Source organism: Dasypus novemcinctus, chromosome 17 (genome assembly GCF_030445035.2).
Source record: "Dasypus novemcinctus isolate mDasNov1 chromosome 17, mDasNov1.1.hap2, whole genome shotgun sequence".
Lineage (NCBI taxonomy): Eukaryota > Metazoa > Chordata > Mammalia > Cingulata > Dasypodidae > Dasypus > Dasypus novemcinctus.
The window spans coordinates 44,622,845-44,635,468 of NC_080689.1; the positions used below are offsets into that span (position 1 = coordinate 44,622,845).

Here is a 12,624-nt window from a genome sequence, read left to right on the forward strand (position 1 = left end):
TTACAAATTTATTCACTTTATAATTCATCCAGCAACTTACCTTTTCAATTCCATGATAAAGACTAATATTATTAACTCAACAAAACCCTTATAGCTCTCATTTTAGGGATTTCCTTATAAAAATTTCCCTTCATATTAAGAATAAAAGATTAAGTAAAATATTTTACTTTCCCATCCTCTTTGACTCCTTTACTGTTTTGAAACAGCAACTACAACTACCATGGGAGGTTCCTTGCAGGCTTTCACATTATCAGCTTGAAGCTGAATGATTCCTGGCACACTGTTCTTCCTCAAGAACCATTTCCACAAGTTCTCAATTTGTGTTTTCCTAAAGTGCTTAGATTTCCCTATGGATAAATTAAATATGTAACTGGCTAAGGTGAGGGAAGCTAATATTATTCCCTCCTCTTCCCATTTCTAGCTGCCTCTCTCTCCATGTTTTCCTCATCTCTGTGGGGAAGGGAAATCCAGTATAAACTCTCTTTCAGTCATATTAAAGACGTTTTCCTTTTTTTCCCCCTTCAGTCATTTTACTCCAAGGTACCTAATGAGGAACAGAATAGAAAGTGTCAGTTTAGGATTAAGGAGGTGATTTATTATCTTTGAGTAAATTTCTTTTCAGTAAATGGTAGGTGATATTCTTAGAGGTAAGTAAAGATTTCTGAATATGAAAGGATAGAACAGAAACCAGTTCAAAATTGCTATTAAATGACAATAGTACTAACTCAGATTTATAAGCAAACTACATTAGTTTCAGGCTTCTTGCATATCATTATATTTTAGGGACATATGATTTTTCTTTTTTTACTTTTTATTATGAAAATCTTTCACACAAAAGTAAAAAATGGTAACAGTGACTCCTGATATCCATAACATAGCATATAGGGGTTTAAGATTTACATAGTCATGAATTATCTGATAAGCTACATTGTGATTGGGTTTTCCTCTATTTTTAAGGAAAAATGAATTAAAACCAATTTATTTAGTACTTTCTAAAATTTAAATGATTTTTTGGTTTAAATATACTACTCCATTTTAGAAATGGAAATAAACTAATTTGTAGCTACTGCAGGCATTTCAAAGTAGTGATATATAGATTATTTTAAGTGGAAAGGCACATTATAATTCAGTGATTTTATTTCACTCTGTTTCTTGGTGTTTTACTCAAGGTCATATGGGTGATAATGGAGAAGACTGGGTTTTAACCCAGTTCTGGCCATGTTCAAAGCCCTAATCATACTAATTACCTTTAGCACTACAAGATATGAAATGAGAATGTTTACCATATAAATCAGAAAGTAGGAGAGCTCTAATGCTGGCAACATCTTAAAAACTCTGGAAAAGCAGAACTTGTTCATTATCCAGTAGATAATTTTTTTTTGCTAATTATTTTGAATATCCCTTATGTAGGCAGTCAAAATTAATCTAAAAAAATATTTTTAAATTGTATTATGGATTCCTGAAGCTAGCAGAGGCTAAAGCAGAAGAGCCCTCAGTGCATGTTAGTGAAGCTGCAAAAATGAATAATTCCCAAGGCGATGGTGAACATTTTGTACACCCACCTTCAGGTAAGGTCAAAGTACTAAACTTTCTCTAATAATATGAGTAAAGTTGGTATAGAGCATGTTCCTTTCGCATAAGTACTCCTTCACACTTAAAAATCCCTGGAAAAGAGTATTGAAGTCATTGGTATTTAAAATTCTTTGTGAATTTAGCTAATGAGGTGATAGGAAATACACAGCTGACGGAGAGGGTATAGTCCTAAATTTTCACATGATGACTAGAATCCAGAGCTGTTAGCTAAACTCCTTCAGAGAGCCACCAGCCTTGGAGCTGTGGTTTCAGCATCCCAGGTATGGTCACCTAACATTTGGTATCTCTTCCTTGACCACAATTGTATGGTATTTGTGAATGCGAAGTTGAACTTGTAAATATATATTAAATTACTTTTCTACTGAATTCAAGCACAACTAGAAAACAGGTATCCAGTTTGTCCTAATGGTAGGTAGTCAGAAGCTGTATATTTGTATCCAAAATCATTGAGAACCATTGTGTGAAATATTAATGGATGAACTTATTTAATATCTGGCAAACCAACTCTCAAATCAGATACTCTGAATTCCTATATAAGAAAACAATTCTGAAATAGAAATTAAATCCTGATCCTACATTGTTCGTTTTATCATGGGTTTCTGTGATTTCAAATAAATATACTTTTTTTAATGGTAAAGAAAAAACTCCATGAGGTAGGTATTAGAGTCCTTATTCTGCAAACCTCCTGCCTCTTTTTTTTTTTAATGAGAAATTCAAGAAATTTGAGTGACTTGATCATGAGCTTTTAAATGGTGAAATTATAGCTGAAAAAACTAGGTCTTCTGGCTCCAAATCCTGTATTCTTTCTCCTACACTTAAGTTTAGCAGTCCTTTCTTTTCTTCTATAATTGCAATAAGATAGGTTTTGAGTTTACATTTGATTTTAAGGAACTAGATTCTTGGCTTATAGAACAGTGGGAGAATACAAAACAGAAGCAAGTTAATGAAGTTACATAGCTTCTTTCCTCCTAGCAAGTCTACCCTTTACTTTTTCTTATTTTTCCCCCCTATTCTGCAGAGTGAGTAGAATAACGTCATTTGAATTAAATCTATGAAAGCATCTGCTTTAGAATTGTCTGAGATATGTTGTAATATGATGGTCCAAATTGAACTGTTTTATGCAGAGCTAGGTACATATGATGTTTCAATCTTGAGTCTTAGATAATTTAAGTAAATTTGCTCTGTCTAGTTACTTTCTGGCTATTATCAGAAGCTATAGAACATTTAATCTCAAACCATATATAACTAATTTAAGTACATTAGTGGCATAGAGTATATGTCAAATAAGTTCAAAGATAAAGTAATGATTTTAGTTTTCAAAAACTATTCTATTTTAAAATAAATGGGTGTATCTGACATTTCAAGAAATCACTTCATACAAAGTGATGGAAGCTCATTATAAAGACTTGATTTGGGAAGAATCAAAGGTTTCCCACACCTCGTCTTGTTCCTTTGCTCACATCTTTCCCTGGTTCTCACAGTTAAAAATGAATGGCATGTCCTCTCAGACTGATGACAAATTGCCAGAGCCGAGATGATTTTACTTTAGGCTTGCTGGCTTTTGGATGCTCCTTTTCTAGAAATCAATGAGTCTGTTTTGGCTTCAAGTATTTTCCTCTCTAGGTCTGAGTTAGGTTGTACAAAGATGTTCACAACTAAGAAACTCAAGGCAAGAACTATTTGGAGGAAGTACATAAGTTGAATATAAACGCTTATATGCATGAGTTCCCTCATCAGAAATAAATTGAACTGTCCCTTCTCCAGCTCTGTGTTTCCAAAATTGGGAGCTGAGCCTGCCTCTGCTAGAGTCCTTGTCAGTAGGAATGGGCATGTTTTCACTGCCTGCCATTTGATGACAAACTTTTTATTTCTGTTCATTCTGTAGCTTCAGCCTCATCTTTTCCATGGAGACTTCTCTTGCTGCCAAAGGGCCTATAGTGATTTTTTTTCCTCCATCCTTCTTGGCCCTGCAATCAGACCACCCACCCCAGACTAGAGCAGTGGTCTTTGTCAAGTTTCTTGCTCATGCAGAGTTCTGTTTCTAGTTTTACTATGCCAGCTGATTTTGAGAGATGTGTACCATGTTCTGCCATCATGCTTTTAGTTATTAACATCATTTTTATGTAGGTCTTTGCTGTCTCTCTTCGCTTTCTTTCATAGTCATGTACTTAACACTGAAAGTGTTTTATCTTTTAAAAAAAAATCAACTAATCTTATAATAAAAAAATGCCTCAGAGAGATAATTAGACTGTTAATTCCCTTTCCTGGCACAGTAACCAAATAGCTGGGAAATTCTGAGTACTTTACATGTTCTTCCAAGTTCTACTTGCTTTAGGAATCTTTACATTTTATTAGTGCATTGGCAGGGTTTATTGTCCTCTTCAATATGTAACTACAGACAAATATTATTGATATTACTGGCACTCTCCCAATATAAAAATTGTAGCTTTACATTAATCTGAAAATATAGGGTCATTTACACTTTTTACCTGCAAGCAAAGGTTATTTTTATTTTTTTATCATGGTAACTTATATAGAACATGAAATTTGCCATTCTAATCATTTTGAAAGTGTGCAATTCAGTGGCATTAATTGCTTTTATAATGTTGTGCTACCATTACCATCCATTACCCAGACTTTCTCATCGTCCCAAAAGAAACTCTCCACCCATTAAGCAAAACCCCCCTCCATTCTTCCCCCAGGTAACCTGTCTTTATGAATTTGCCTATTCTAAATATTTCATGTAAGTGGAATCATATAAAAATTGTCTTTTTGTGCTTGACTTATGTTTCCAAGGTTACAGCAGAGTAATATTTCATTAATATATGTACATTTTATGTATCCATTCATCTGTCTATGGAGAGTGGGTTGTTTCAGCCTTTTTTGGCTATTGTGAATAAAGCTGCTATGAACATTGGTGTACAAGTTTGAATCCCTGCTGTTCTTTGGGGTATATACCTAGGAGTGTAATTGCTGAGTCATGTTATTCCTATGTTTAACTTTGAAGAATTGCCAAACTGCTTTCCGTAGCGGCTGTACCATTTTACATTCTCACCAGCCATGCATTAGAGTTCCAGTTTCTCCACATCCTCACCAACAGTAAAATTTATTTTTTAGCCATAGTCATCCTATTGGTTGTGATTCTGATTTTGCAATTACATTATTAGTGAGGGATTAATGTACTGCTTATGTGGCTTTTGTGGCAACCTTATGTTACATGACATTGTAGTTTAACCTTTAGACAAGGATTGTATCTTTCTGTAGGTATAGTATCTTATAAATAGCAGGAGCTTGAAATGACATTGTTGAAATGTCGTTATTCATAAGAAAGCATAAACCATTTAAAAATTTTGTAGAGTTCAAGCTTCATGAGGGCAGAGACCATATTTATTGTTCTCACCTTACTTTAACCATAATGTGTTGACTGAATGCATGTGAGGGGGGAAAAAAAATCAAGCATTAACATTAGCTCATTTTGGTGAGCCTAGCCTAATATTTAATATTTCTTATGATATTCTAATTGGTCTTATTTATCTAATTACTGCTAGAAGTTAAAGTACATTTTGCTAATCCGTCAGTACAACCCTTGGCAAGAAAGCTGGAAATGTTGCCTGAAACTTCCTCCTTTCCACAAAAAGGTCTGAAGATACCTGGCTTACAGCCCTCAAGCATGGAAGGACCAATAGCAGTAAGTATCTTTTTAAGATACTTTTTAAGATACATCACTTTTTAAGAACTATGAGCAAAATGACAAGGTGTTCATTCAACAATGTAAATAGCTCTACACTTGGCCTTTTTATTTTGAAGTCCAACTTATAATTGAATCAGTCAGTGAGTATCTCTGCCATTCATTATGTGGACTTGAATTTAAATATCTACCTCTCTTACTTGACCCAGAATTTATCAGCCCTTGGAACAGAAGAGCTCCAGCAACGAGAACACTATCTCAAGCAGAAGAGAGATAAGTTGATGTCCATGAGAAAGGATTTAAGGACTAAGCAAATACAAAATACTGAGCAAAAAGGAAAATCAGCTGGGGAGGTGGAGGTATGGTTAGCCTTCTAGTAAATCAAAATCTGCAAAAGTAGAGGTGGAATTCTCTAAATCAGAGTATGTGCCCCCAAAAAAGCCTCAATAAAGTTTTGTGGGTAGATCCATATTAATGAACCTTGCTAGTGCAACAACTGCCAAGTTTTCCTCCTAGGCAGTGAGATGGTTGTGATGATTTTGTGATAGAAATTGTAGCAGTTTCATCATACTTTTTCTTAACTTTCTTTACTTGCCCTGCTCTGAGTGCTTAAGGGTCCATACTCTTATTTTTCCTGAGTCTTTTGAAATGTTTTTAATGTAGAGCAGCAATTGTAAGTAGTGTCCTAGCCACCACCTCCCAAAAGGCCTCCCCAAGAGATTTTACAAAGAAAAGATTTAGGGAACCTTGTCTACATCTGACTTACCTTCTTACTGAAAATGTGCTGGTCTTTGTTCATGTGAGGCAGCTTATTGGCAATTTTATTTTAGGCAAATGAACCCATCTATACTGCAGCCAATTTTTCTTTTCTTAATTTCTTTTTAAGGAAATGACAGAGAAACCAGAAATGACAGCAGAGGAGAAGCAAACATTACTAAAGAGGAGATTGCTTGCAGAGAAACTTAAAGAAGAAGTTATTAACAAGTAATTCTAAGAAACAACTTAGCAAAACAAATTCAAATTTTCTTAAAAATAAATTATTTAATCCTTAAACTCAGCCTATTAGTTTCAAATACTTGTGTTTGTAAATGCAAATTTAAGCTCATTTTTACTATTTAAACACTGGAGGTGGGGGTATGTTGGGAAGACAGCTACTTATAGGAACTAGTTTAGTCAGATTTCTGGGTAACTTCTCAGATGACAGTACATTTATTCATTCAAATTTGGATGTTTAATACATTTGTGCCAGGCATTGTGCTAGGTGCTAGATATTGCAGACAACTAGATCAATGGGGTCTCATCCTTCATGAGATTAGTGAAGAAGTTCTAGTGAATACAAGTGTTAGAAAGAAGTGCAGAGTGCTATAAGCAGGGCTGGCTGGGCCTCCTTCAGAAAAAAGTATTTAAATTGACTGGAAGGCTAATTGCAGAGTAAAGGGCAAAGAACACTTCAGGCCCTGCAACAGGGAAGAATTAATTAAACACATACTGAGGAACATGAGGAAGACAGGTAGAGTGTAACATTGTGCAGGGCCTTGTAGCGAATGTGAGGATTTTAGACATTAAATAGGGTAATGGGAAATGATTAAAAAGTTTTTCAGCAAAGAAGTTATATGATCAAAATTTTCATTTTAAAAAGATAATGTGGCTGTGTCCAATGAGTGGGCTAGACTAGTTGTGGGTGTATTGTATATGTGACAATCCACTTGTTTTAGCTTGCTTAAGGCTGCCAATGCAAAATACCAGAAACATTTTGGATTTTATAATGGGGATTTATTAGGGTAAAAGCTTACCCAGATCCAGTGCTGCAAAATATGTCCAAATCAAGGTATCGTGAGAGATGCTTTCTCACCAAAGGCTGGCTGCCGGTCAGATCCTGGGTTCTTGCCATGTGGCAAGGCAAAATGGGAGCTTCCCCATCTGGGTCTCTTGCCTTCTTCTCCAGGCCACTTCCTCTCTGAGCTCAGCTGTAGGCTATCAAGCACATGGCAGCGCTTGTTTGTTCAGCTTTGAGACCCTGTCATGCCTCTGTGCTCTGCGGATTTATAGCCTACACACCCTCCTGCTTCTATGACCTCTCTCAGCCTCTTGGGACTTTGTCCTTCTGCTACTGCAGGCAATCTTCTCTCTTACATGGCAGGGTCAAAATGGCAGCTGTCTCTGTGTGTTTCTGCTTTCAGGTCTCAGTTTACCTTAGACACCAGAGCAAGAGGGTGGAGACGTAACCTGGGTGGTGCCGTAACCTGGGTGGTGCCTCACTGACACAGCCCAATCAAAGGCCTTAAAGCAATCTAACCAAAAGTGATAAAATCAAGATCCCTTAACTAAATCTAATGCCATCAAAGGGTCTTACACCCTCTGGAATGGATTAGTTTAAGAAAATGATCTTTTCTAAGAGTCACAAAAACCTTCAGTTCCACCATTCAAAAGAGAGGATGTCTTGGGCAGTGGTAAATCTTGATTTTAGCAGTGTTTGAGACAGTAACTAACAGGACTTTGAAACGGATGTGGCAGTGTTAAAAATACTCAAGTGTCTACTTTTAATAATAAAATGTGACATCCCACATCCCCTCTTCTAGTTACAAGCCACTCCTAAGGTTTAACTTATTGTTCCGTTTTATTTCCTTCGAACTAGAATTATAGATAGAAAAATTTTTAAGAGGGGCACCGTAATTAGTTTAACAAAATCTGCTTTTTAACTACACAGTTCCATCCAATCTGTAAGCTGCAGGAAAACCAGTATTTCTTTTCATTTATTAGTTTTCATCACTAGATGGATAAGAGAAAAAACTAGGGATTAAAACACAGAAGTTTTTCATGTAACTTTTTATTAAAAATAATAGTTATATTGGATACACGTTTACAGATATACTTTTAAAAAACAAAAGCCTCAGGCATACAAATGTGGGCTCTGGTTTGCTCCTTTGAGCAAAGATTTAAATTAAAGATATTTTTAAAAATCCAGATGTGCCTGAGGGTAGTCATTTAAGACAGCAGCTAACATGTAGAATCTTCATACTTGTTTTTTTCAAGGGATATTTTAAGTCTTGTTCTCATATTACTGTGGGAAAGTACACTGGTGTACTATGAAAATTGTTTTCTGTAATTCAAAAACATTCACGTTTCTGCTCTAAAAAAACGTTCCTATGATGATGATGATGATTTAAATATTTTTCAGACTCATGGCACTTCTTCAGAAAGGAAAATTAAAGGAACTCTTCATTAGATATAAAGGTAACACTTTCCTACTGGAACCTAAAATACAATTAGTTAATTAGGAAGCAAAAAGAGTAGAACAGGGAAATGTTTTTAGAGGCCTGAGCTTTTTAGATTTCAAGAAGAAATTTAATAAGAGCTTAGAAGAGAGAAGGGGCTGGCTAAAACTTGCTTGATACTGGTTTAAAGTAAGTACTTGCCTTATAAGGTGAAAGGTTCTTTTATATGTACCTTTAATCAAAGAGGTGAAAATAGCACTCCATTCTGTGGTGATTTGGTGTCAGATGGGGCCTAAAGAAATTTTATTTCTCAAAGCCTGTGTTCTTTAAATATAACGATGTTTAAAATACAATTGACCTTGTTTATTTAGAATATGTTAATTCAGGCTGGTGTATGACCTAGTGGTTTACAGTAAATATGGATGATCTTAATGGATTTTAAAAAATACTATAAAATGGACATTTCTCAGAATGATATTAACTCATATTTACAACAAACCAAAAAAAAGCAACAATCATGGAATTACAGGGTCACATTTTAATTCCTGAATTTTACAGTTCAGCATTAATATCACCACATGTATACAAATGGTGTAAAACAAGTACAGTGGTCTTTTTAATACAAAATAAACATCTGTTTTATGGAAAAACTATACTTCATATCTACACAGACAGCCCATCTTTTCCAAACAATAGCCAAAATTAAAACTAACTACAAAATCTCCAAAACGGGAAACTGCTTCAGTTTAAGCTATTCCAGGAAAAATGGACCCATTAACACATTACAAGGGTGATCTAAAGATTATAGCTGGAATTACTGTTTATAGCTTTTCTTTTTCCCAATAAATTAGTTTGGGGACACTTTTCTCACTTCAGCATGATCTCAGATCATAGATGAACAAAACTAACATTAAAATATTTACAGTTAACTTGCTGTTCTAAAAATAAACCTCTTAACTGTTTGCCTCAATTTATTATTTTTAATTCATTTACGTATATGGAATGTGCTTTTACTCTTTAAAAAAGCAGCTTTCATATTACACCCTTGTATGTTTATTGTAAAGCTTCATGTGCTGTATGCTGACTCTGACACTTAAGTAACTGCTTGGTCCAAAATGGCTTCTAGGTATTAAATGCCACTTAATTCAGCACTATTCTTTTTATGTTAGTCTTTATAAATTATACATTAAAACAAGCCTGGTTTTCTGGAAAGGGAAATAACTAACAAAGCAGCAAGTTACTTTAAAGTCTCTTCCAGGAGATTGTACTGGTAGGTAGTTGGTAAGCATTTTGTTTTATACACTACCATATGTTTATAGAAAAATCCTTTGGACACTACTGTACTGGTTCTTGGTATCTGTTACCTCTAAAAGTGATTTTTAAAAATCATATTAACAGAAATGTCCATTTTGAATCCAGCTTGCTTATTTTCGTCAAATACATACTGAAAATTCCTGGTTGTAGAAAACTCAACAGGCACTGTAATACAGGGTGTACTTCTCTCCAATACCTATGTGGCTGAATTACTGTTAGATTTTTTTCAAAGAAATGGTCCCAACAGCTTAACTTCATTTTTTTTTAATGACAGCTGAATTTGTTTTCCATAAAAATTTCTTTTAAAAAGAGGCAACTGATTAAAAGAACAACATGGCCAGCACCATTATACAAGTAATGTTATTGGGTTTGCAACTGAAGTTTTACAATTGTTTCTAGATCAGCCTGGAGTAACCCTGCATTAATCTTACTTATTTTATCAACATTTTCCCTCCCCCAAACCACTGTCCCCAAACCTGAGACTTTCCTTGCTGAAAAAGCTATCTCCCAGGTTCCTCTTATTAACCTTTTTTTGTTTGTTTGTTTTTTCCCCTTCTTTTTTCAGCCTGAAAGGCAAACCCCTTAATTACTAGCAAGCAATCAAGTTCCTAGGAAGACTGGTTTTTGTTTGTTTTTACAGAACTAAACTCTCCTAGCTGATTTACTGTGTCCTTTGCTACTCCTTGTATATTTGTAAGTTCAAGTGAGAAAGCTTTCTGATTCAGATTTTCAACTCACTGAACAGCTGCAGCATTTTTGTAAGACCACATGTTGAGGGTCCCCCAGTAGAGATTTTATGAGCCAAGTCGTGGTCTTTTCCTGGGGGAAGTTTCTTCTTCTTCATCTTCCTCTTCATCATCTGGATAATCCACTAAGCCAACCAAACTTCCCTGTGAAGAATAAAAAATATTTTGACATGTAAAAATTAATATATTTTCAAGAGGTAACTCCTAAAAAAAGCTTATTAGTACAAACATAGTTTTAAAGATGTCGTTTTTCTAAATTACATCTTAGTGCATATATCTAAAATAACATATCTTTGAATTTGGTAAAGGAACCATGTGACATGATCATTCACTGAGTAGCAATTGGTGATGCCTCCTGTTACCTCAACTTTTCTATTTGAACTCTTCAATTTTTTTTATTAAAAAAAATTTATTGACGTATATCACTCATATATAAACATACATAAACAATAAGTATACAGTAAAAGTTGTGAACTTACAAAGTAAACATGCATAACATCAAACAGGGGTCCCATACATCAACCTTCCACCAACACCTTGCATTGTTGTGAGACATTTGTTAGAAATTATGATGAAAGAATATTGTCAAAATCTTACTACTAACTATAGTCCTTATCTTATATTTGGTGTATTTCTCCCCCAACCAAATCTATTATTATTTTTAAAATATATTTTTATGACAGAAGTTGTAAACTTACAAAACTATTATCCACATGTGCAGAATTCCCATATAACACCCCTCTATCAACAACCACACCATGGTAGAACATTTGCTACGGATCATGAGATAGTATCATCAGACTATTACCAGGTCCATAGAGTACATTTGGCACACTTTCATACTCTCCCATTATCACACAAGTACATCTTTGGCATAGATGCAAGAATATTATTACTGTTAACCACAGTCTGCAGGTCACTCCAGTTGTACTTTTCCCATGCTTCTCCATGTTCATACCACCCTGCAATAGTGAAGGGCATCTCTAGCTCACAAAGGACACTCTTGCATCTGTACCATCAACCACAATTCTCAGTCATCTCTGGGTTTACTGTGTTAGTCAGTACCTAGATTATTCTCTAGCTTTCTTTCAATTGGCATTTACATCCCTAGACTACCTTTTCCAGCCACATTCCCATTTATTAACCAGCTGTTACTCACTATAATGTGGTACCATCAACTCTATACATTTCCACATTTTCACAATAAAGTTAATTAAAACTTCTACATACATTAACATCAGCAGTCCATCTCAGTCTTCTTATCTCCTTTAAGAATCTACCCCTATCACCAGGTCTTGAAGACATTTTCCTATGTTTTCTTCTAGAAGCTTTATGATTCTTGCTTTTATATTTAGGTTTCTAATTCGTTTTGAGTTAATTTCTGTATAAGGTGTGAGACAGGGGTCCTCTTTCCTCCTTTTGGCTATGGATATCCAGTTCTCCCATCACCATTTGTTGAATGGACTGTTCTGCCCCAGCTTGGTGGGTGTGACAGCTTATCAAAAACCACCTGACCATGGATGTAAGGGTCTGTTTCTGAACCATCAAATCAGTTCCATTATCTATGTGTCTGTCTTTATGCCAGTACCATGGTGTTTTTACCACTGTAGCTAGTTAATATGATTTAAACTTTAGAAGTGAGAGTCCTCCAACTTTGCTTCTCCTTTTTAAGATATACCTAGCTATTCAGGACTCCTTATCCTTCCAAAAAAACCTGATAATTGTGTTTTCCACTTATTTTAAAAATGCTGGTGGAGTTTTTATCAGATTGCATTGAACCTGTATATCAACTTGAGTAGAACTGACATCATAATGATATTTAGTCTGCCAATCCATTAACATGGAATGTTCTTCCAGTTACTTAGGTCTTTTTAAAATTTCTTTTAATACTGAGGTGTTATTTCCTGAATACAAGTGCTTTACATCATTGGTTAAGTTTATTCCAAAATATTTGGGTTTTGTCATATTTTTACCACTCTTTTGACACTTTTAGTTACTTTTACGGATATAATCTTCATTTCTAGACTCTTCCAAGCCCCTCTCTTCTGTCATTTCAGACTGTAGTATA

The 12,624-nt window shown here is 34.9% G+C and overlaps 2 protein-coding genes across 4 annotated transcripts in view; one reads left to right on the forward strand and one right to left on the reverse strand.

Moving 5' to 3' along the window:
- Positions 1–6,334, forward strand: part of CFAP36 (cilia and flagella associated protein 36) — a 46,189-nt gene extending 39,855 nt beyond the window's left edge. Inside the window, exons 7-10 of one of the 2 annotated variants that reach the window (XM_004481962.4) lie at positions 1,466–1,568; positions 5,142–5,281; positions 5,491–5,640; positions 6,168–6,334. In XM_004481962.4, the coding sequence (XP_004482019.1) occupies positions 1,466–1,568; positions 5,142–5,281; positions 5,491–5,640; positions 6,168–6,269 (495 nt within the window). In that variant the 3' untranslated portion in view covers positions 6,270–6,334. The remainder of the gene's footprint in view (positions 1–1,465; positions 1,569–5,141; positions 5,282–5,490; positions 5,641–6,167) is intronic. The other variant, XM_004481963.4, reaches the window with a different exon arrangement.
- A 2,680-nt stretch (positions 6,335–9,014) lies between these two features.
- PPP4R3B (protein phosphatase 4 regulatory subunit 3B) overlaps positions 9,015–12,624 on the reverse strand; it is a 111,265-nt gene continuing 107,655 nt past the window's right edge. For both annotated transcript variants that reach the window (XM_058278595.1, XM_058278596.1), the window contains exon 16: positions 9,015–10,700. In XM_058278595.1, coding sequence (XP_058134578.1) covers positions 10,605–10,700 — 96 coding nt within the window. In that variant the 3' untranslated portion in view covers positions 9,015–10,604. The remainder of the gene's footprint in view (positions 10,701–12,624) is intronic.